This window comes from Danio aesculapii, chromosome 10 (genome assembly GCF_903798145.1).
Source record: "Danio aesculapii chromosome 10, fDanAes4.1, whole genome shotgun sequence".
NCBI classification, from domain to species: Eukaryota; Metazoa; Chordata; class Actinopteri; order Cypriniformes; family Danionidae; genus Danio; species Danio aesculapii.
The window spans coordinates 3,919,769-3,945,326 of NC_079444.1; the positions used below are offsets into that span (position 1 = coordinate 3,919,769).

General features: G+C 39.2%; 1 protein-coding gene across 2 annotated transcripts in view; it reads right to left on the reverse strand.

The window, feature by feature from the left end:
• LOC130235750 (A-kinase anchor protein 2-like) overlaps positions 1 to 25,558 on the reverse strand; it is a 232,012-nt gene that overhangs the window by 143,652 nt on the left and 62,802 nt on the right. For both annotated transcript variants that reach the window (XM_056466200.1, XM_056466199.1), the window contains exons 3-4: positions 21,342 to 21,422; positions 6,699 to 6,829 (exon numbers count right to left, since the gene is read on the reverse strand). In XM_056466200.1, coding sequence (XP_056322175.1) covers positions 6,699 to 6,829; positions 21,342 to 21,422 — 212 coding nt within the window. The remainder of the gene's footprint in view (positions 1 to 6,698; positions 6,830 to 21,341; positions 21,423 to 25,558) is intronic.

Sequence of the window (25,558 nt, forward strand, 5' to 3'; positions counted from 1 at the left end):
ACATTTCTACATGTAATAGTTTTGATAACTCATTTCTAATAGCTGATTTATTTTATCTTTGCCATGATGACAGTAAATAAGCTATTGTTTGAAGGAGTTTTTTATTTTGTGTTCCACTGATATCAATGACTGTGACCCTGTTTTTTTTTTTCCTAAAGTAAAAATCATGGCAAAGATAAAATAAATTAGGCATTAGAAACTAGCTATTTAAACTATTTTGTTTAGAAATGTGTCTTTCCGTTAAACAGAAATTATAATATACTAATTAAAAATATACAGGCGGCTATTAATTCTGACTTAAACTGAAATGCATTGCTCCAGCAATCTCTGCTTGCAGTCAGATCCAACAGAGACCACTGCGTACATTTTTTGAGAGTCTCAAATACGTGACTGGGCTTCGTTTTCTCATATGTGCCATTTACACGTCCTCGTCCTCATACGTTCAGAAAAAAAAACTGCCAGGTTGTCATGCATAATATCTCACCTCGCGATCTCGCAAACCCAAACGATAGTGTTTTCAAAAGCAAACACAAAAAATAAAGTGCATCGTGGCTATGTATTTTTATGATTTTTTAGTTTGACCTGGTTTCTGTAACTGTCTTCCTTTCGCCACACTCAAATTCGGTTTGCTTCATGTGCAAAGTATAATCATACAAGGCGAGCTACCAAGCACACTGACCACTCTGAAAAAGCCATCCATATAGATAAGCAAACAAGATGAAGGCATTCAATTATGGATCACAGATGCATTTAAGTTGATTTTGTGGATTTTTATTGCAACTGTGCAAAAAAATGCCTTTATCCATTGATAAAATACTGTACAAAGTGAGCTACCGAGCAAACTGACCATGCCAGAAAGGTTGTCAGTGCAGAGATTGATAGGTGAGGCAAACGTATTCGATTACAAATCATAGACACTGTTAAGTATTTATTTTTGGGTTGTGCAAAGAACTGCGTGAAAATAGTTTCTTTTAATCATCAATAAACCGTTCCCTTAAATATCATTAAAATAAAAAGGAACAAACGTTATTGGTGTCATACTGCCCCAAGAGTTTTTTTTCCCTAAAACTAAAGTCAAATGTATGTTTACTTAAGATTTTGACAAAAATGAGCCTGTGCTAATATGTTCAACTTCATTCGTCTTTGTCAAAGAGTTTAGAGGGGCCATTTCATTTGGAGGGTTGATACTTGGGCCACAGAGGTGGTTGTGTTCCTTCATTCCTCCGGCTGTCCTGACGAGATTTCTGTGGACAACTCTCCTCACCCAGCAGCCCACAAAACATCACCTGCCGCCCACAGACGCACACAGACACACAATGTGCCGAACAGCCGCCCGTTCGTTTCACTAAATTATGATTCCAGTGACAGATGGGATCCCACAGCACAGCCACATTAGCTTTTTTAAACACTCGTAAGTGAGAGTAAATGCAAATTGGGCTGATGTTCAGTGATTTTAAATGTCAGAAAGCAGAGAACAAACTTGCAGTATGTGGAAAAAACGTCTTCTGATCTATAAAAATACATCTTTGCCTGTGACAACATATTTGTAATAATTATTGCTTCATGTTTAATGACATGATTACATTTCTTAGAAACAGATAAACAATACTGTGGCAACATTTTTGTTTACAATTGTGCTCAATAACTATGTTTTCATACAAAGATGCTAATTAATATGCGAAAGATGTGCGTCAAAGAGTGATGAGTCAAAGAGAAGGAAATCATCACTTCCTGATTAACTGGCGCCAAATACAAAGAAATACACGAATACATTTCTAAATTAAAGTGAAGTAGTTATACATGTTCCATGCACTTACTATAGTAATTATAATGAATTATGCATTTCAGGTAACTAACCATAAACCTAACCCATATTCTAACCCCAACCATATAGTAAGTACATGTATTTAATTAATATTACACAGTGATTAACTGTCACCTTTAAATATACAGATTTTTTTCCTTCAGTATATCTTCCATCGTGTGGAGGATGAGTAAATGATAACATATTTTTTATTTTTGGATTAGTTTACTCTTTTATTTTGATTGTGCTTTGCAGTCATAGCTGAAGTCATTTCATTTTAGATATGATACCACTACGTTTACCCTGGGAATAATTCAACATTCCAAGCAGGCATTCAAAAACGACATCCTGTGCAGAAAGGAAACCCACCCAAGAGGCTTCATAAAACCTAAACAATGAACTGGATGTTCACGTTCCATGGATGACATCATGGAAGAGCAAATGAGCAATCATCTCGATGATGTCACCCAAAGCTTCAGTATTTGCTCCGCCTTCCACTTCAATCACAAACCGACTGATTACACAATCGCTTCTGAGGACCAAAAGGTAGCATTCGACTTATGTAATGTGAGTTGTTCAAAATCCAAACATCTTCCCCACTCCCACACAGCTCACTTGAAAACATCTGAATAACATTTGATCCTATCAAAACCAGAAAACCTTAAAAAAAAATAAAAATAAAATTCTCCCGAGGCTACAAACCTCCTGCTGCTTTTATTAAGCATTCAGAAGCTCAGAGAGATAGATTTAGCCCTTTAACATATTAGGAGAAATATCAAAAGAGCCCATAGGCCAGGCGGTCATGAACATAGGGTTCATGACCCCCCCTAGGGGTCACCTGAGATTTACGAGCGGCTGCCAAACTCACTCTAGCTTGAAGGTTACAAGTAAAAAAAAGAAACAAATACTAATTTGGTGACAAACCAAATTCCTGATGGTTAATATAATGTTATTAATAATCACAATTAATTACAGCAAATTGATAAACCTACAGTAAATAAGCATTTAGCAACACGTGCTTCAATAACACCTTCTGTCAGAACATGGATTCACACTTTAATTTACCCTGTCTTTGTTCAGTGTGTTTGGACTAGACTGGTTTAGATCTATGCGAAAGTTATTCTACGCGTGTATGCACTATTGTAAATATTAAATGAAAATAAGCTTATTGTCGTATATATTTCTCCTAAAAAATAATTTTAAAATGCTCCGAGTCAACACTTTATTTGAATGTATTAAACAATATGTTCTAAACCAACCAACATGTTTGTTCATTTGAAATCTGGCAATCATCCTAGCAGGCACACGACATCATAAGACGCTAATAGTAGGTTAGATTAGGTTGTGATGTTGGGTGACCAAAATTCAAAGTCTAGCCAGAGTTTAAGGACATTATAAACATTATTTTGACGTCCAATAATGATGTCAAATGACATTGATATTTGGTTGTTTTAGGGTTGTGTTGGAAACATCGAGCCAACATCTTAAACCAACGTCATGTTGATGTCAAATACTGACATTTATTCGACAGGTATGGTAACCAAAATCCAACATCTGATAGTTGTCATAGTGGTAATACCACACAACATCAAGCTGTAACATCATTAGACATTGATATTTGGTTGTTTTTAGGTTGTGTTAGAAAGTGATCAAAATCCAACGTCGAGCCAACATCTTAAACCAACATCATATTGACGTCAAATACTGATGTTTATTCGGCAGGTATAGCAACCAAAATCATCCAATGTCTGATAGACGTCATAGTGGTAATGCCAATCAGACGTTGGATTTTGGTTGCTATACCTGCCAAATAAACGTCAGTATTTGACGTCAATATGATGTAGGTTTAAGATGTTGGCTCGACGTTGGATTTTGATCACTTTCTAACACAACCTAAAAACAACCAAATATCAACATCTAATGATGTTAGCGCTTGATGTTGTGTGGCATTACCACTATGACGTCTATCAGATGTTGGATTTTGGTTGCCATACCTTACGAATAATTGTCAGTATTGGTTGTTTTTAGGTTGTGTTAGAAAGTGATTGAAATCCAACGTCAAGCCAACATCTTAAACCAACATCATGTTGATGTCAAATACTGACAATTATTCGTCAGGTATGGCAACCAAAATCCAACATCTGATAGACGTCATAGTGGTAATGCCACACAACATCAAGCGCTAACATCATTAGATGTTAATATTATATTTTAATGATTTAAAACTTAATAACTCGTTTTTAAATTCCTGATTGCTAGGGAGTGAGGGGTCGATAAGATTGTTAAATAGGGGTCTCCTGGAACAAAGAAAGGTTGGGAACCACTGCTATAGGCCTTAAGCAAAAATAATAATTGAAAGCACATGCTAATATACTGAGCCATAATTAAACTAACTTAGCTTCCATGGGCCTCAATGTTTACAGCATTTATGTTGGAATATTTTCATCTTAGCCATGAGAACTTCGGTACTCAATAAATGTAAAACAACAAGTGCTTAATGATTATGGAAAGCTATTTTATTAGTGTACGATTACGTGCATCTGTTTCTTGTCAATCGAAATCTCAACGCATACCAGTTTTGTTTGTGATTAGATTTAAGCATATCGATTCATTAACCCACACTGCAGTCATGTGTAACACTTCACGCATGGTTTAGTCATGGACTCATATCACCTTGTTTTCGAAGCAACCGTGATGGTCAAAATATCCCGCCACAGAGCAATCAACTCATTGGTTTTGCAATGCATCCCATATGAGCAACCTTAAAGTGGCATCTGCAGAGGTTCAAATCCGTCTACCAGATGAGTTTGAAGGAAACAGCTTTGAAGTTCTCATAATTAAAAGCAAAGCTGAGCAGAAATACAGATGCCGCTGAAGTCTGGAGGAAATGACTCCAGTGTTTGGGACAGTGGTTGCTTAATGGAAGCTGTTGCAGGAAATAAACATGCAACCCCAAAGACATCACTTGTTTTCTAGGATGAGATCAGTGAAATGTTTTTAAGCAATTGTAAACAACTGTAAAAAGTTAATAGTAGGGGTGTGGTGGTACACAAAAACCACAGGTTTACCTCAGTTTTTGCTTCAAGGTTTGATGTTTTGTGCGTTCAGAGATGCTTTTCTGCCGACCTCTGTTAAATTAAGTGGCTATATGAAATACTGTTGCCTTTCTATACCCTTTAAACTTTGGCCTCAGCAAGGCATTTTCACACACATAACTGGTGTTTAATAGATATTTTTTCTTTTCTAAACCATTCTCTACATGCCCCTGAGAAGCTTGAGCATGAAAAAGCCTGCAAGGTCAGCAGTTTGTAAAACATTCAGAGCAGCCTATCTGGCGCGAACAACCTTGCAATGTTCAAAGTCCTTCCAATCTCATTTCTACCCCATTCAGATGCTTAATTTTACCATCTCTTCATATCTGAATGCACTGAGCTACGACCATATAAACTGACTGCATGTTATGTTATGGATAAAGGTTGTTATCCAGGAGGTTGTTACCACAGAATAAAGCCTGACAGGTTTAACGGTCAGTTGTGTAAGAGCTTTGTTCTGCAAAAACAACTGTTCTGGATGTACTTCTCACATGGCTACTTGCCACAAAACATAAAAATTAGACAAAACTTTGTTCTGAATTGTAATAGTTTATTAATCCTTTAATTAGGTCAAGTTAAACCAAGGCTCATTCTGAAAACTTACCTTTATATACATTCTTTGGAGACCACCAAATACGTCCCACGAGCTACGTTATTTTGCAGTTGTTATTTTCGCGAATCCACCAGAGTCTGCTGTTTATGCTTTTTGAGATCTCAAATTTATTCGCACCGGCTGTTCTCACGTAAATCCACCAGAGGCTGTTGTTGACTGACTGTTTGACTGGCCAATCGACAGACCCAAACCGCCCACTTCTCTAAACCCAACTGACAGTGTTTTTCACCTCACTCAAACCCCGTCGTCGTGGTTAACTCCATGTCACAAGCCACTGGACAAACTGGTCTCAGCGGAAAAGCCGTCCATAATAATAATAATAATAATAATAATAATAATAATAATAATAATATTAATAACAACAATTCCTTTACATTTATAGAGCACTTTTCTGTACACTCAAAGCACTTTACACATGAGGGAATCTCCTCATCCACCACCAGTGTGCTGCATCCACCTGAAAGTCCTGATTGCACACCACACCAGCTGATTGGTGGAGAGAAGACAGAGTTTAGAAGGCTATGATGAACAGAGCCCAGTAGGCAAATTTGGCTAGGATGCCAGGGTTAGCCCCTACTCTTTTCGAAAGGCAATCTCAGAGAGTCAGGACCTCGGTTTAACATCTCATCTGAAAGATGGCGCTCACTGAGCAGTATAGAGTCCCCTTCACTATACTGGGGCATTAGGACCCACACAAACCACAGGTTGAGTGCCCCCTGCTGTTCTCACTAACACCACTTCTGGCAGCAACTCAGCTTTCCCATGTGGTTTCTCATCCAGGCACTGACCGGGTGCAGCCCTGCTTAGCTTCAGTGGGCGACCATGTGAGAGTTGCAGAGAGCTAGCTGCCAGCGAGAGGTAAGCGGTCCATGCGGAGGTAAGTGGTCAGCTGGTAAGCTGGAAAAGCAACGCCATCTTACCGCCCCATAACGTTTGTTTGGCTACATATTTCTACTTCCAGAAATGTAAGTAGGGCTACATTTTCAGAATTAGCCTATGTTGACGTAATCCAGCATTGAGGATAGTTTAATTGTAATTGGTTTGAAGAACGTGAACATAAATATCAGGTTTAAATGTACATTTCACACACAGAGCAGTTCTGAATTTGTCAGTTAGGCGCATCTTCTCAATGAATACATTTCCATTTACTGAACACTGAAATATTTTACCACCAAAAACATCACTGTACCTGTGAATGGCATCCTCTAGTCTTTTGATGTGAAGTTCATCTTGCTCAACCTGTTTCCTGCGGTCTTCGTCTTCCTCTTGTAGCGCCACTGGTGTCCCCTGAAGAAGCCATCTCTCCCTCATGGCTTTAGACTGTAAGGCAGAAACATTTTCTATCATCAGGTCATTGATCAACACATACCTGTCAACATTGGGATGTGAAAATAAGAGATATGCCCACCATAATAAGGGATACCCCCTGTCCCCCCACCAAAAAAAAAAAAAAAAAAAAACATAAATTGCTAAATATGTTCTTCTGGAGCTGTTTCATTGTAAATAAACAGTTAAATGGTCAGTAACGTGTTTTATTATCATTATTTACAAAAAATTAATAAATACTAATACATTAGCAGCACATAAATTAGCAAACAGTTCAGCTTATTAAAATGAATAGCTATTTTAAAAAAATAGAATCAAGTTATCAAATCTCATTAACCTTTTCTTCACTGTATAACTTACACATATTGAATAAAGAGCAGCGAGTGAATCTCATTTACTTGGATTTTTCGTTTGATTACATTAAATAATAGGTGTCACTTAAAAAATGCACACATCTAACGTTATAATGAAAGCATTTGATTGCTTTCTTAACTTTTCCTAACACACCTGCTTGTAGCTTTCTAGTGATCTTAAAGACACTAATTAGGGTGTTCAGGTGTGTTTGATTAGTGTTGGAGCAAAACTCTGCAGGGACACCGGCCCTCCAGGATTGAGTTTGCCCATGCCTGAGCTAGACTGTACAATAGGGCCTATAAGATCCACAATAGATTAGATTAGATTAGATTAGATTCAACTTTATTGTCATTACACATGTACAAGTACAAGGCAACGAAATGCAGTTTCGGTCTAACCAGCAGTGCAATAGCAGCAAGTGCAGGATACAGGTATAAGTTATAAAGTGCAGTTATAGAAAAACTATGGTGATATTTACAGATGGATGTACTATAAACATTATATACAGGTTGTATTAGCTATGAACAGATTTACAATAAATGAATATATGTACAGGATGCTATTAATAGCAGAAGTGTGCAGATAGATAAACATAATTACAAATGTCCATGTGCAGTGGGTATGTCCAGTTCAAATAAGTGAATCAGTGCAATGAATATGTGCAAACTTTAAATGTGCAAATGTTAAATAGTGCAGTGATTATGAGGAGTATAAGTTAGAGGAGTGTGGGGGGTGTATTGGGGGGGCAAAAGAGTCAGTGAGGGGCAGAGTTCAAAAGGGAGACAGCTCTGGGGAAAAAGCTGTTCCTCAGTCTGCTGGTTTTTGTCCGGGGGAGCCTGAAGCGCCTGCCGGAAGGCAAGAGAGAATACAGTCTGTGAGCAGGGTGAGAGGTGTCCTTAAGAATACTGCGTGCTCGGTGCAGACAGTGTTTCTTCTGGATGTCCTCAATGGCTGGCAGTGTAGTCCCTGTGATGCGTTGGGCAGTTTTCACCACCCGCTGCAGTGCCTTACGCTCAGCAACAGAGCAGCTTCCATACCAGACAATAGACTTTCAGGATGGAAACAGTTTTGCTCTATCACTCTTTAATGCTTTATCATTTTAAAACCACATTATGAACACAGGGATTAAACTGTACTATGAGTTTTTAAATAGTGCTACCTCAGCAGCCTTTTGTGCTTTGGTACCAAAACTTAACACAAGGACTGATCGTTCCACCAGATCTGCAAGAAATGAATGTTTGCAGTTACCGGCTTTTAAAAACTGTTATGGACGGAGATCTTTCATTTGTTTATTCACAAAAGCCTGGAATGACATCCCACAACATCTAAAAACAATACCAACATTAGGACTTTAAAAAAAATCCCATGCTCGTCATCTGATGGTCAACTATCGCTGAAGCCACTAAGTTAGTAGCCTGCTTCCCTCTATTTTGTATGTTTGGTGATTGTTTTTACTGTTCTCATGCGTTGATGAATGAGGCCCCGTTTACACTTATGCGTTTTCATTTTAAAACGCATACGTTTTGCTACGGTTACACCATCCGTCCACGCTACGCAGGAGTTTTCGTGCGCTAAAAACGGAGCGATTTGAAAACGATGGAGAGGCCATTTTCATTCTGAAACGTTGCTGCTCTATCTCAGTGTGGATGGGGGAAAACGGAGACATTTGAAAACGGAGGCAGGGCTGATTGGGGCTTTTTCCACAATATTACGTAGCCTACACACAGTTCAGTCCTGCATCCTCTCCTTGTAAGTTCAGACTTCGCAAGGTTGATATGGAAAACAGACTCCCGATGACATGTCGGGTAAATCTTCAAAGGGAACAGTGTACTTTATAACCTTATTCACATCATCCTGGATACATTGTTTCGCTATCTTAACAATAAAATGAAAACATGATATAAGGAACTGCTATTTTCTGTTTGATATTAACAACTAAACAGACACCAATACTGTTGAGGCGTCGTCCTGCATATATGAGCGTCATCTTCACTATATGCATATTTATAACAAAACGGAGCCTATACAATTACTGCCTCCTTTGATTTTCATTGAAAATACGAAACATACCCTTTTTAATAATCAATAATGGCAATTATAAAAGTATAACGTACAACAAGTTTATATAATATAGGAAATAAAGGCAAACAATCAGTCAATATACAGAATGTACGTGGTTAATTATTAAGTTATCTTTGCGCTCAGCCAAAACACGTTACCTGAGAACAAGTTATAGATTCAAAAGACCAAAGTTGGGGAATATGTCGTTAGATATAGACAACAAGAAGAATTAAATATAACATTGAACAAATATAGTGAGAGCGGTAGATCCTTGATTAACAGTACGATGAGCACAGCTCTCATCTGGCTAGATATGCTGCACAATGCCAGAGTGTGTGTGTGGTCACGCTATGTGCATTTTCAGTGATGTGGTGTAGACGGAGAGTTGTTCAGAAACGCTGGGTGAAACACCAGTGTGGACGCGGATCGTTTTCATTGTAAAACACCGTTTTAAAATGAAAATGCATTAGTGTAAACGGGGCAAGTGTGTCTGTATGTTTCTATGTTCTGCTGAAAAACCAACACAATCTCACGGCAATTCGTAACTTTTTTTTTAGTGGCTAATTCGTACGAATTCGTACGATCTAATTCGTACAATTTAGTACGATTTGCTCATCCTCCAATGACGGTTGGGTTTAGGGGTGGGGTTAGGTGCCACGCCTCCTTTTTAAAATCATACAATTTCGTACGACTGAACTCGTACGAATTCGTACGAATTAGCCACTAAACTGTCAAAACGTAAAATACTTACGTTTTCTCGTAAGATCAGGCTGGAAAAACAGCATTCATGCTGAGTATAAGACTAAATTATAATAACAGGAAAATGTTTATTTTATTAAATTATAATAACAGGAAAAGATTAAAAGATAATCGGGCCTGACTATAAAATTATAAATAAAATAAATACTTTAAAAGTTCTAATAAACCGTTAATATCTTAATATTAAACAGGTAATAAGCGAGTAGTTAATAGCGGGAATCATTACTTAAACAAAAATTTTACCAAATGTTTTTCATTCTACAATATAAAATGGACAAGAAATATCTCAATCAGTTCTTTTTCTTCGCTTTTTGAAAAAGGCATTTGCTAATGAGTTTCTACATGGGATTACAGATGTTGTTGGTGACAATGCTTTTGCTCTCTGGTTGAGTTTATTATCACAAGCTATTCTAAATCTAACTTTTAGGGATTTAATATTATCTCACTTTTAATAGAGGCTTTAGTTTTCAGTTGTTGGAAGTCATGTGACTGTGGCACTGTATAGTTTTACAGCTTACATTTACCTTACTTATTGTGATGAGGATGATTTCGATGAAAACAGCAGTGTAAAATATAAACCATTGACCACAAAATCCATTTAAAAATACCATGACATCAAAACAACCACAATAATTATTTGATTTATACATCACAGTAATGCTGGTAATAATAAGCTTTCCACTTGTATGTATGGTTTGTTAGGATAAGACAATATTTTCCTGAGATGACACTATTTGAAAATCTGAAATCGGAGGGTTAAAAAAAAAATCAAAAACTGAGAAATTGCCTTAAATTTATGCAAATTATGCTCCTAAAAATGCACATTTACAGTAGGAAATTTACAAAAACCATGTTTTTTAGATTTGACCACATGGCCCACATGGAGATAAGCGGTCAGCTGGCAAGCTTGAAAATATACGGTAACATACCACTCTGTAGCGTTCACTTTAAAGCTGAAATGCAGCCGTACATACTGTACCTCTGGCTACATAATTCGCAATCTCCAGAAATGTATATAGGGCTCCGTGTTTAGAATAAGCCTATGTTGATTTAAACCAGTATTTAGGTTAGTTTGATTGTGATTGGTTTGAAGAACAGACCTTAAATATCAGGTTTAAATGGACTTTGTAATAACATTTCCCACACAGAGAATTTCTGCATTTGTCAGTTAGGCGTGTGTTAACATTATTTACAGTAGGAAATTTACAAAACATTTTCATGGTACATGATCTTTGCTTAATAGTCAAAGATTTTTTTTGTCACAGAAGAATAATCGTTTTGACCCATGCAATTTGAAATCCTCCTTTCCTAAACCCAACCGACAGTGTTTTCAAAAGTATTGCAGAAAAACAAAAGCCCTAACGGCAGCCTGATTTTGACCATGTTTTCAGATTTGACCACATTCCCACCCTGTTATTTACTTGTTTATTTTATTTTTGGGCTTTTGTATTTGTGTTAACTGCTTTCTGGAACAGTTCTTCACCTCGTCGTCCCGGTCAACTCCACGTCACAAGTCCATGGCGAGCCACTGGACTAACTGGTAACAGCGGAAAGGCCGGCCCACATGGAGATAAGCGGTCAGCTGGTAAGCTTGAAAAGATACGGCATCATACCACTCTGTAGCGTTCGCTTTAAAGCTGAAATGCAGGCGTACATACCTCTGGCTACATAATTCGCAATCTCCAGAAATGTATATAGGGCTCTGTGTTTAGAATAAGCCTATGTTGATTCAAACCAGTATTTAGGTTAGTTTGATTGTGATTGGTTTGAAGAACAGACCTTAAATATCAGGTTTAAATGGACTTTGTAATAACATTTCACACACAGAGAATTTCTGCATTTGTCAGTTAGGCGTGTGTTAACATTATTTACAGTAGGAAATTTACAAAACATTTTCATGGTACATGATCTTTGCTTAATAATCTAAGAATTTTTTTTGTCACAAAAGAATAATCGTTTTGACCCATGCAATTTGAAATCCTCCTTCCCTAAACCCAACCGACAGTGTTTTCAAAAGTAATGCAGAAAAACAAAAGCCCTAACGGCAGCCTGATTTTGACCATGTTTTCAGATTTGACCACATTCTCACCCTGTTATTTACTTGTTTATTTTATTTTTGGGCTTTTGTATTTGTGTTAACTGCTTTCTGGATCAGTTCTTCACCTCATCGTCCTGGTCAACTCCGTGTCACAAGTCCATGGCGAGCCACTGGACTAACTGGTAACAGCGGAAAAGCCGGCCCACATGGAGATAAGCGGTCAGCCGGTAAGCCTGAAAAGATCCGACATCATACCACTCTGTCGCGTTCGCTTTAAAGCTGAAATGCAGCCGTACATACCTCTGGCTACATAATTTGCAATCTCCAGAAATGTATATAGGGCTCTGTGTTTAGAATAAGCCTATGTTGATTTAAACCAGTATTTAGGTTAGTTTGATTGTGATTGGTTTGAAGAACAGACCTTAAATATCAGGTTTAAATGGACTTTGTAATAACATTTCACACACAGAGAATTTCTGCATTTGTCAGTTAGGCGTGTGTTAACATTATTTACAGTAGGAAATTTACAAAACATTTTGATGGAACATGATCTTTGCTCAATATTTTAAGACTTTTTTTGGCACAAAAGTAAAAAAAATCAATCATTTTGACCCATGCAATTTATTTTTGGCTATTGCCAAAACTATCCCCATGCAACATAGACTGGTTTTCTTCTCCACAGTTACAAATTATACATTTTGTTAGTCAGTTTTGTACCGTTTCCTACAATAATCCAAAGCACAAAATACTATTGGCATGTTTTTTAGATTTGACCACATGGCCCACATGGAGATAAGCGGTCAGCTGGTAAGCTTGAAAAGATACGGCATCATACCACCCTGTAGCGTTGGCTTTAAAGCTGAAATGCAGCCATACATACCTCTGGCTACATAATTCGCAATCTCCAGAAATGTATATAGGGCTCCGTGTTTAGAATAAGCCTATGTTGATTTAAACCAGTATTTAGGTTAGTTTGATTGTGATTGGTTTGAAGAACAGACCTTAAATATTAGGTCTAAATGGACTTTGTAACTGTTTACACTATTTACAGTAGGAAATTTACGAAATATTTTGATGGAACATGATCTTTGCTCAATATTTTAAGATTTTTTTGGCACAAAAGTAAAAAAATCAATCATTTTGACCCATGCAATTTATTTTTTGGCTATTGCCATGCAACATAGACTGGTTTTCTTCTCCACAGTCACAAATGATACATTTTGTTAGTCAGTTTTGTACCGTTTCCTACAATAATCCAAAGCACAAAATACTATTGGCATTTTGTCATGTATACTAGGGTTGTGGCAGCTTTTGGGCTACAAAAATGCTACAAACATATGCCATGTTGGCTGCATAGTTTCTCAGTGGTTAGCACTGTCATCTAACAGCAAGAAGGTTACCGGTTCCAGTCCCATCTGGACCAGTTGGTATTTCTATGTGGAGTTTGCATGTTCTCCCCATGTTGGCGTGGGTTTCTTCCGGTTTCCCCCACAGTCCAAAAACATACGCTATAAGTAAATTGGATAAGCTAAATCGGCCTTATGGTGTGAATGTGAGAGTGTATGGGTGTTTTCCAGTACTGGGTTGCAGCTTGAAGGGCATCCGCTGTGTAAACAGCTATATTCATAGCTGGAATAGTTCATAGGTTCATTCCACTGTGGCACCCCTTAATAAATAAGCGACGAAGCCAAGGGAAATTTAATGAATGAATATGCCATGTTGTAGTGTACACATTTATTTGTACACAATAATTGTTTCGCAAATTTGTTAGCTAAAACCAGAAGCTTACATGTTTAACCTTTGTGAAAATAGAAATGTCACATAAAACTGGTGATAGCAACTGTATCTGAAATCTTCATCTCTGAGTTTCCCAAACTCCTCAAGACAAAACCTGACACTCTCAAATTTGAGGCCTGTTCAGATATAGAACATGGTTGTCAATCTGTATTTCACGGTAAACTGTATTTAGGATGGACATAAGGACTCTGCTGCGGGGTGAATATAGTCTTAAAGTATCAGCTGAAGCTAAAAGCGGCTTTTAGTTTATACTTTACTCAGCAGCTCATTATTGTGTGGACTGTGGTCTGCCACAGAAAGTCCTGTTTATATGCACATTGTTTGACGTTTGAGTTCAGAATATAAACATGTTGCCACAGTCTTACGTAAACTCGAATGTACTTAAAACACAAAAAGCTGTAAAGGAAGTAAGCAGTTGTGGTTGAATGGACTCTAGCTATGTGAGCTATGGGGTCCCTCAAGACCCTTTACACCCAGTCATCACCTCCATGAAGGTCAACCGCAGGAACTCAGGAACGCTCATGACTCTTTCACGAGCTGGTATGAAGGTATGCAGTCTTAGATTTCAGGACTGCCCACATGTTTGGCTTCAAAAGACTCAAGGCAGCATTTCTAAAAGAGTTTTTAAAGCACACCTAAAGGTTCTTTATTGGCACCAATGCTTTTTTGAAAAACCTCTAACATCCATAGAGACTTTGGATTTGACAAGAGGTTTTTTGGATAATTAAAATGTTCTTCACATTTAGAGAAAATGGTTCTTTTAGGAACTATTCCCTGTATATAATAGTCATCACTTTAGATGATTCTTCACTTTCGCTAATTGGTGAAGTTTTTTTCCTCGCTGCTGTCGCCACTGGTTTGCATGGTTCGGGATCTGTAGAGCTGCGCATCGATGGATTGCTCTTCAGTGTTTGGACTCGCAGTAGTGATTATTAAACCACACTGAACTGAGCTAAACTGAACTGAACTTAAACTCTGAAAACTGAACTACACTGTTTCAATTTACTACGATCTTCTATGTGAAGCTGCTTTAACACAATCTACATTGTAAAAGCGCTATACAAATAAAGGTGAATTGAATTGAGTTGAATATTTTGGTCCATGTTGACATGATAGCGTCACGCAGTTGCTGCAGATTTGTCGGCTGCACATCCATGATGCGAATCTCCTGTTTCACCACATCCCAAAGGTGCTCTATTGGATTGAGTTCTGATGACTGTGGAGGCCATTTGGGTACAGTGAACTCATTGTCATGTTTAAGAAACCAGTCTGAGATGATTGGTGCTTTATGACATGTTGCGTTATCCTGCTGGAAGTAGCCATCAAAGATGGGTACACTGTGGTCATAAAGGGATGTACATGCTCAGCAACAACTCGGGTAGGCTGTGGCATTGACACAATGCTCGATTGGTACTAATGGGCCCAAAGTGTGCCAAGAAAATATCCCCCACACCATTACACCACTACCAGCCTGAACCATTGATATTAGGCAGGATGGACCCTTCATGTTCTTGATGCCAAATTCTGACCCTATAATCCGAATGCCGCAACAGAGATCGAGACTCATCAGACCAGACAACGTTTTTCCAATCTTCTATTGTCCAGTTTTAGTGAGCCTGTGTCAATTGTAGCCTCAGTTTCCTGTTCTCAGCTGACAGAAGTGGCACCAGCTGTGGTCTTCTGCTGCTGTAGCCCATCCGCCTCAAGGTTTGACGTGTTGTGTGTTCAGAGATGCTCTTCTGCAGACCTCGGTTGCAACGAGTGGTAGTATTTGAGTTACTGTTGCCTTTCTATCAGCTCGATTGGCCATTCTACTCTGACCATCAACAAGGCAGAACTGCCGCTCACTGGATATTTTCTCTTTTTTGGACCATTCTTTGTAAACCCTAGAGATGGTTGTGCGTGAAAATCATAGTAGTTTTTGAAATACATCAACCATGCCACATTCAAAGTCACTTAAATCACCTTTCTTCTCCAATCTGATGCTCGGTTTGAACTGCAGCAGATTGTCTTGACCATATCTACATGCCTAAATGCGCAAAATATTTGAGCTTTACCAGCACAGCATTTGCCTGGTTGAATTTGTGCTCAGAATTCCTATTTTATCCCTCTACGAGAAAATAAGCTGAGATACAAATCTCTCTGAGGCCCTGGAAGATCCAGTCATACATCACAAGCACTGCAGCTGTACTTTCCGATGAGAACTTGCTTCAGAATGCAGAATTACACCCACTATAAAACAAACATCTCTCTTCCTGCATGCGCTCCTCTTTTTTGACCCAGTCCTCACTTTCGGTTCAGCTCTTCCTTTGATTACGATGCACATTCAGGCTAGATCACTCAGCATTTACACGTCAGATTTACTAGCCGACTGTCAGGGCTTATTCTTCATATTCACAAAAAAAGCTATTCTTGTTATCTTTAGTCTTATGGCGGCCTTTAAAAGTACTGGAGTGGTATCAAATCTTATGCAGTCGTTGAGAATAAGCGTGTTTGTCCCTCAGGTCCTTCTCTCTCCTGAGGCCTTGACAAAATCTCTTTCAAGAGCGACTTTATACTGAGGCAGATTTTTTTTTGTATAAACTAACTGCCATATAATTTAGCTGATAACGCTGTAGAGTAATTCTCTGTAAATGAGGCAAATCTCTGGCTGTCTGATAACACACTCTGTCTGACATGTTCTTCTAATGGCTTGTTTCCACTGACTGGTACGGTACGGTACGGTTCGGTTTGGTACGGGTCACCTTTATCAGGCTTGCGTTTTCACTAACAAGGGTACCCTTTTGGTGGGCGTGGTGTATGACAGAAAGTTTCAGTCGACGTCATTCTCGCTCGAGGAAATGTCTACAATAAAGCTGTACGGGTCACTTGCATATCATATGAAAAGCACTTCTCACAACACAGACGCTTCATACACATAAATACTTGTGTAGAAATGTTTATTACTAACTTTTCAATGAACATGAGTTGATTATAACTGCAGATCAATGACAGTGCGAAACAGCCTACTGTAACGTCTGTAATTATATTAAATAACTAAATAAATGAACATATATGAACACATACAGCCCCTTACAGACTCCGATATGTTCCCAACTATAGAAAAACTCCATAAAGTAGACATTTCGCCCGTATTTAATGTGCTCCTTTTTTCCTGGCTTCTCCTTTGTTTCTTCACGCTTCACTCTCGTGTTTTGTCTGTGTCTGACAGGATCGGGTTTCAAAAGCATGTCAATAATCAAGCGCAGGTTATTATCATCAGCTCAAGAAGTTTGTTATTTCAGATATAATGTTAAGACGCGCGGCTCGCGCTAGCAAGAAAGCGAAACCGCTCGCGCCTCAGACTGGCTCGTAAAAAACGACGGGGCACAGGGTAAATCTGCTCTTCTTCTTGGATTTGTGGCTGTTCATCAAGATGGCGACAAGGTTTGTTTGAGCCCAGATCGACCATGGCTCGTTATTATATGTATTTATAATTCTGCTATAATCTCTCGCTGTGTATTTCAAACATGGCAGTTTTTTTGTTTTCATTCTGGCTTGTTGCGTAAGCGAATGACGTGTCTCTGTAAACCAATAGCATTCAGCTGTGCGTGTGGCTCCGCCTTTTGGTACCCTTTCTCGTGTTTGGTACCCTTTCGAAAGGGTGCCGAAAAAGTGGTACGGTACGGTTCGGTTTGGTACGCTTTTTTACAGTGGAAACAGCCATAAAAGCGTACCAAACCAAACCGAACCATACCGTACCACTTAGTGGAAACGGGCCATAGCTCAAGCACAGAGAAAAGATTGACATCTAGAGCAAGAGCGAGAGAGAAAAAGAGAGATAATGGTAAAAAACACTTCTCATTAATTACGAAACACAACCCAGCATCACGACTTCATTCAGTCTCAAAAACATTCATTCTCGTTAAATAGAATTTTTTGTTTTTATTCTGGGTTTTAAGCATGGGCATGGCTAGACCAATTGTAGGGGTTAAATTTGTACTCATCCCTCTAAAAATGTTGTCACCTCATCCTTTCCCCCCTAATCTTTAACTCTAATGGTGCGTTCACACCAGATGTGGATGAAGCATCAAGTGCAAGTAGTTTACATGTTAAGTCAATGCAAAGACGTGAATAGACATCCTGCGATGCGCTTGCATGAATGAGGCGGCACGAATGGTGCGGCACGAGTTGAGCATTTTGCGCGTTTGATGATTTGCTTGAGTTGGAAAATCTGAACTTTAGCAGACAATCTCGCAGCATTAACCAATCAGGAGCTTGCTCTTGTAGGGGCGTGATTATGACGTAGCGCCTGTTGTTGGTGTCCTGAGGAGAAATCCTCTTGCTGACACTGGATAACAGCTCATCAAACTGGGCTCGGCTCAGTCAGAAGCAGCGTTGAAAGCCTCCATCATCCAGGTATAGTTTCTGGAGGAGTTGATGAACTCACAGAGCTGGGTGCACCTCTGAAAGGATCTAGTGGACTCAGACACGGCGCCAAATGAATCTACACTGTTTTTCAGCCTTCCTAAAGCACATAAACGCAGCTATTCTTTCAATAAAATCCATGTTAGCTATTTAGCAACGAAACAGAGTCACCAGGCAGACAGAAGCCCTGCACATGACGTGAATCCGTGAAGTGAATTTGACGTGCGAATGAAGTGAGTAAACTCAAAATGTTTACATGTCTATTTAGGCATGAATAGCGCGATTTATTTGCGCATGCCACATCTGGTGTGAACACAACAGCGCAGTCAGAAGCAGCGCTGAAAGCCTCCATCATCCAGGTATAGTTTCTGGAGGAGTTGATGAACTCACAGAGCTGGGTGCACCTCTGAAAGGATCTAGTGGACTCAGACTTGGCGCCAAATGAATCAACACTGTTTTTCAGCCTTCCTAAAGCACATGAACGCAGCTATTCTTTCAATAAAATCCATGTTAGCTATTTAGCAACGAAACAGAGTCACCAGGCAGACGGAAGCCCTGCCCATGACGTGAATCCGTGAAGTGAATTTGACGTGCGAATGAAGTGAGTAAACTCAAAATGTTTACATGTCTATTTAGGCATGAATAGCGCGATTTATTTGCGCATGCCACATTTGGTGTGAACACAACAGCGCAGTCAGAAGCAGCGCTGAAAGCCTCCATCATCCAGGTATAGTTTCTGGAGGAGTTGATGAACTCACAGAGCTGGGTGCACCTCTGAAAGGATCTAGTGGACTCAGACACGGCGCCAAATGAATCTACACTGTTTTTGAGCCTTCCTAAAGCACATAAACACAGCTATTCTCTCAATAAAATCCATGTTAGCTATTTAGCAACGAAACAGAGTCACCAGGCAGACAGAAGCCCTGCCCATGACGTGAATCCGTGAAGTGAATTTGACGTGCGAATGAAGTGAGTAAACTCAAAATGTTTACATGTCTATTTAGGCATGAATAGCGCGATTTATTTGCGCATGCCACATCTGGTGTGAACACAACATTACGTAGCCCTCCCTAAAATAACAATCCTAGAATCGTCCCGGGTTTTAAGTATATGCAGAAATATAATTGTCAATTAATCAGTTGTATTATTGGGCAAGCTAAATTAGCTATTTATATTTCAGCAGAGAAATGCACAGCAGATTGTATCCCTTTCTCAGAGAGAGAGAGGGGGGAAAGGTAAAATAAAGGTAAAAAGGATTACTTCTCTAAGTTTCAAAACCAAAATCCTATGGAAGCTTATTTCCACCAGTCGATCCTATACTTCTAGGGTCTCTAAAATACTCGAAGAGGGGCTCTTTCAGTGTATTCATAATAATCCCAAAATAAACCCTTAATCTATTCATTCAGAGAGTTGAAAATGTCAGTAATACAATAACAAAGGGAATTACAAACAATAAAATGCTAACACTTTTAATGTTCAATTCACTCTATTAACTACACATTAAATGAGGCTATTACCTCAAGAAACTACCAATTAGCTAACATCTCAAAAATAAGCAGGTAATAACTGTTGACTTAACATTGTAAGGTAACTTGCTGCAGAGTTTTATTGACTCGAATGAATAAAGTGTGATACTTGGGTCAACTTTTTTTGTTTCCATGTTTAATAGTGTGAATTGTGGCTTGAGCTAAAGTGTTACCAACACAATAAATAAAATAGAAAAAAGGTGCAAGTAAATTAAACAATTTAGATTATTAAAAATAATAGCCTAATGTACACGTATTTAATTAAGTAATCACATCTTTGTAAGACTTTCAACACAGGCTCATTGTGAAAATGTAGCCCTGTGGACGTTTCTGGAGACAGCGAATTATGTAGGTGGAGGTACGTATGGCTGCATTTCATTTTTTTTTAAACGAACGCTACGGGGCGGTGTGACGCCGTTCATTTTCGCGCTTTCCAGCTGACTGACCGCTTACCTCCGAGTGGACAGCATTCCGGCTGCAACCAGTTTGTCCCGTTGGCGCACCCACGTACGTCGGCTGATTTGACATGCAGAGAGAAGTTGACTACGAAGACCGGGGTTCGTGTCCGGTGAAGAGCGGTTCCAGAAAGCAGGTAAGATAAAAACAGTATCCAAAATATAAAACAAACAGGTGAATAGCAGGGTGAGAACATGGTAAAATCTGAATAGGTGGTAAATAAAAAAATAAATAAAATCAGACGAGGGCTTTTCTTTTTTTGGATTGCTTTTGAAACGTGTTGGTTGGGTTTAGGGAAGTGGGTGGGCGGGTCAATCGATAAAATTGGTTGGGTTTAGGGAAGGGGAAGGGTGGGTCAGTCGATCGTTCGCTCAGTCAGTCAGAAAGTCTGTCAAAAAGTAAGTGGACAGCGGCCTCTGGTGGGTTTACGCGAGAACAGCAGGCGCGATGGGCACTCGCGAGGGAAATTTGAGATCTCAAAAAGCGTACACAGCGACCTCTGGCGGATTCGCGAAAACAAAAACTGCAGAAAAACGTGCTGCCGGGACGTATTTCGTGGCTTCCAGAAACGTCCGTGGAGGTACGTTTTCAGAATGAGCCTGGTTTGAAGACTTTACTTGAAGGTGTGTTCGTAAGACTGTTACGGCTCTTTTATATTCATGACACGTCCATATTATTAAGATGATACGCATGCTCCTGACAACTGTCGTCAAGTGTCATTCGCTCAGTTAGGCCATATTAAATCTAAAGATGGCATTGTTTGAGATGTGGTATGACAACGTGACATAAACAAATATATCCCAAACTGTCAATGTCTTTGTTATGACAACTTGATATTATCAAGACAATCTAACTTGTCATAAATCCGTCATAATCATGATTGCAATGAGACCCTTCCGCAAGCTTTTAGAAATTATTAAGACCTTTGATTCAATTCAATTCAATTCACCTTTGTTTGTATAGCGATTTTACAATGTAGATTGTGTCAAAGCAGCTTCACATAAAAGGTCGTAGTAAATTGGAACAGTGTAGTTCAGTTTAGCTCAGTTCAGTGTGGTTTAATCACTACTGAGAGTCCAAACACTCTCTTGAAATGATCTTATCTTACCTTGAAATGTTGAAGTTGAAGAACAAGTTCATCGAGCTGTCTTCTTTTGTCCTCTATCTCAGCTTGTCTTTTCCGTTTTTCCTGAAAACATAATAAAATGTGTTAAAATATTGTTAAATGGCAAATAGGGAATTCTGTGATAATATGTTAAGGCCTTCATAGATGCTTGTTGACAAGTAAGCTTGCATCAAATCAACCCCATCCAAAAGCATTTTCAGGATTTCTCCTCATTGTTTTGAGTTTTGTTTGTAACATTTGCTAAGGAAAGCATTTTAGCTAAGGAAAGCAAGGGATCCGTTTAGCTATTCATATCTAAACACTTCAGCAGCTGCTTCACTGCTGACGTCAAGAAAACAGGAAGTCATTCATTTCCAATAAAGAGTTGCATGGGGACAGAAATAAAGTTGTTTATCATGGCAAATGCTGTTGTGTGTGTTGGAAATATGGCTGATGTGAGAAAAGTTGGTCGCAGTTTTTATTTTACAGAACATATACTTCACGTTGTGAGTTATATAAGGTTACTAGATAAATTAAGATTAGGTTGAAGCGATAACTATGTCAAGTACATAGTTTATATATGTGAAACTGGACAGTAATGATACAATACAAAGGGTGCTTTTCAATTCAATAGTACTTCCCTACTGAAAAAAACAGCTTAAACTAGCCTAGGCTGGTTGGCTGGTTTTAGCTGGTCGACCAGGCTGGTTTTAGAGGGGTTTTGGCCACTTCCAGGCTGGTTTCCAGCCATTTCCAGCCTGGTCTTAGCTGGTCAGGCTGGGAGACGACCAGCTAAAACCAGCTTGACCAGCCTAGTCAGGCTGGGAGCCCAGCTTAAACCAGCTATGTCCAGCTTAAACCAGGCTGGTCAGGCTGGTTTTAGCTGGATTCAACTGGTCATTTTTCAGCCTGACCAGCTAAGACCAGGCTGGAAATAGCTGGAAACCAGCCTGGAAATGGCCAAAACCCCTCTAAAACCAGGCTGGTCAACCAGCTAAACCAGCCAACCAGCCTAGGCTGGTTAAGCTGGATTTTTCAGTAGGGCCTTGCTGAAAAAACCAGCTAAAACCAGCCTAAGCTGGTTGGCTGGTCTTAGCTGGTTTTAGCTGGAAGTAGCTGGTTTTAGCTGGTCTCCCAGCCTGGTAAAGCTGAAAAGAAATTTAACCAGCCAAGCACAACTCAAACCAGCTAAGATCAGCCTGACCAGCTAAAACCAGCTAAGACCAGCCAGCCTGACCAGCTAAAACCAGCTAAGACCAGCCAGCCTGACCACCTAAGACCAGCCTGACCAGCTAAAACCAACTAAGACCAGCCAGCCTGACCACCTAAGACCAGCCTGACCAGCTAAAACCAACTAAGACCAGCCAGCCTGACCAGCTAAAACCAGCCTGAGCAGCCAAGACCAGACTGACAAGCTAAAACCAGCCTGATTATCTAAAACCAGCCTGACCAGCTAAAAAGTAGCCAAAACCCCTCTAAAAACCAGCCTGACCCGCTAAAACCAGCTAAGACAAACCTGACCAACTAAGACCAGCTAAAAAGTGGCCAAAACCTCTCTAAAACCAGCTATGACCAGCTAACACCAGCTGAGACCAACCTGATCAACTAAGACCAGCTAAAAAGTGGCCAAAACCCCTCTAAAGCCAGCCTGACCAGCTAAAACCAGCTAAGACTAGCCTGACCAGCTAAAACCAGCTAAGACCAGCTTGACCAGCTAAGACCAACCTGACCAGCTAAGACCAGCTAAAAAGTGGCCAAAACCCCTCTAAAACCAGCCTGACAAACCAGCTATGACCAGCCTGGGAAACCAGCTATAACCAGCTTGGGTGACCAGCTAAAACCAGCCTGACCAGCTTAGGCTGGTTTAAGCTGTTTTTTTCAGTAGGGAGGCCACAAAGTGTTGGGGAAATAACAAATGATCTAGTGTCATAAGGTTGTCTATGGTCATCTATTCTGTGTGTGCGTTCATGACTTTGCTTTAGACGGAAGAGAGGGACAAGCGTTTTTAATGCTATAGGGCTAAAGTTAGCATGTTTCCAGATCTCCTACTGCAATCAAGAAAGCTAGTATGCATAGGCCACAAAGTGTTGGGGAAATAACACATGATCTAGAGTCATAAGGTTGTCTATGGTCATCTAGTTGGTGTGTGCATTTATAAACTTGCTTTGAACAGCAGAGAGGAACAATGCTATAGTGCTAAAGTTAGCATTTTCACAGATCTCCTACAGCACCTTTAACATAAGTAAATCAAGAAAGCTAGTATGCATAAGCCAGTAAGTGTTGGGGAAATAACACTGTATGGTTCAAGGAAGCATAAACAAAGCTCCACCAAAAAGTTTGTCCACAACCTTTCAATGCCGTCTTTCAAATAACGAAATGACATCATAATCTAAGCTCCACAGGTTTGCTCTCTGCAGGTGATTTAATTCTTACTCACTTTACATGGCTACAGAAGCCCACAGAGGGAATCTGAGCCACATATGTAGGTTATTTGGCTTTGTTGAGTGTGCGCTCACATATCTTGGCTCTCTTTGACACAATTTCATGAGCACATTCCAGCACTGAGCACTGCTGCAGTGAGTCTGGTCCCCTGTGAGCTCAGACAAGGGAAACAACTGATATGTTATCCAGATGTGAACAAATGGGCCTTTAAAAAATGGACCCCTACACTTCTGTCGGTGAACGATGCCACTGGATTTTACATGAAATCTAAGAGGAACTGACTGAGCTGAGAACTGTGGTGACTCAAGCGTAGTTACTGATTGTGATATGTGACTGTGGAGTCTTAAAGGGGACCTAATATGCAAAATTGACTTTTAAAAAGGGTTTATACATAGTTGTGTGGCAATAGAGTGTGTATACAGCCAGCCTCTAACATTAAAAAATAATTCATTCTATTTTTTATAATCACACTTCATAAAAACAGTCTTTTTTATATATATATATATATATATATATATATATATATATATATATATATATATATATATATATATATATATATATATACATTTATATATACATACATACATACATACATAAATACATACATACATACATACATACATGTATGTATATTTATATATATATACATTCATACATACAATACATACAGTACATACACACATAAATATTGTACATACTGTAGATAGACAGTACATACATACAGTGTATACATACATACATACATACTGTCACGATCATCGGCTACAATTCTGTCACCTTATAAACTACAAATGCCGTCATGCAACTCACACACACCTGTTCCGGTTTTCTGATCATTACACACACTGGAAGCAGATCAAGGACTCAATAAACAGACTATTATACACCACTCTTGCACACACACTTTGCTGGGTCTTGTTACCCTGTAACTCTATGAAACGTCTTCTTTTCTTGTCTTGTTTAGCCAACTGCATGTGGATCCTCACATTCATTGTCCAGCGACTGTATGTTACTGAAGCTGGACAACAAATGTGAGGATCCATATACAGTTTATTAATAAGAGTAATCAGGCAGGCAACGGTCAAACAGGTAGCAAACAGTAGCATAAGGGTAATCCAGAATCATAGTCAAAAACAGGCGAAAGGTTGATACAGGCGGCGGAAACAATTTAAAACAATAAAACAAGGCAATTGGTCAAAATACGGCTAGACAAGACAAGAAGATGCTTTATAGAGTTACAAGGTAACAAGACTCAGCAAAGTGTGTGGAAGAGTGATGTATAATAGTCTATGTAATAAGTCCTAAATCAGCTTCCAGCTGTGTCTGTGTAATGATTGGAACAGGCCTGTGTGAGTTGCATGACGGGATTTGTAGTTCATAAGGTGACAGAATTGTAGTACGGGTGATGGTGCATGTTAACCAGGGTTCTGCAAGCCTGGATTGCAGAACTTCAAATCAAATATCTTGTTTTATCATTCTAAAATGCTTTTCAGTTTACATTAACAATCTGCAGGCTTGTAAAATACTCCAGTAATTAAGCTTGACCATGGCTCTTTCACAGATGTTTCTTTAATGTGCATCAAAACAGCATGGCCTCTGAATCTATGAGAGTGATTTCTCATGTGACCGCAGGGCTGTAATTACACCGGCAGTGCGTTCGTCACTGCTTACATGCCCTACGGATTGACACCACACTCCACTGCAGAGAATAGCAGATCCATTTCACAGCCAGTATGTGGACACATAGCAGAGCAGAAATAAGACACACGTAATCC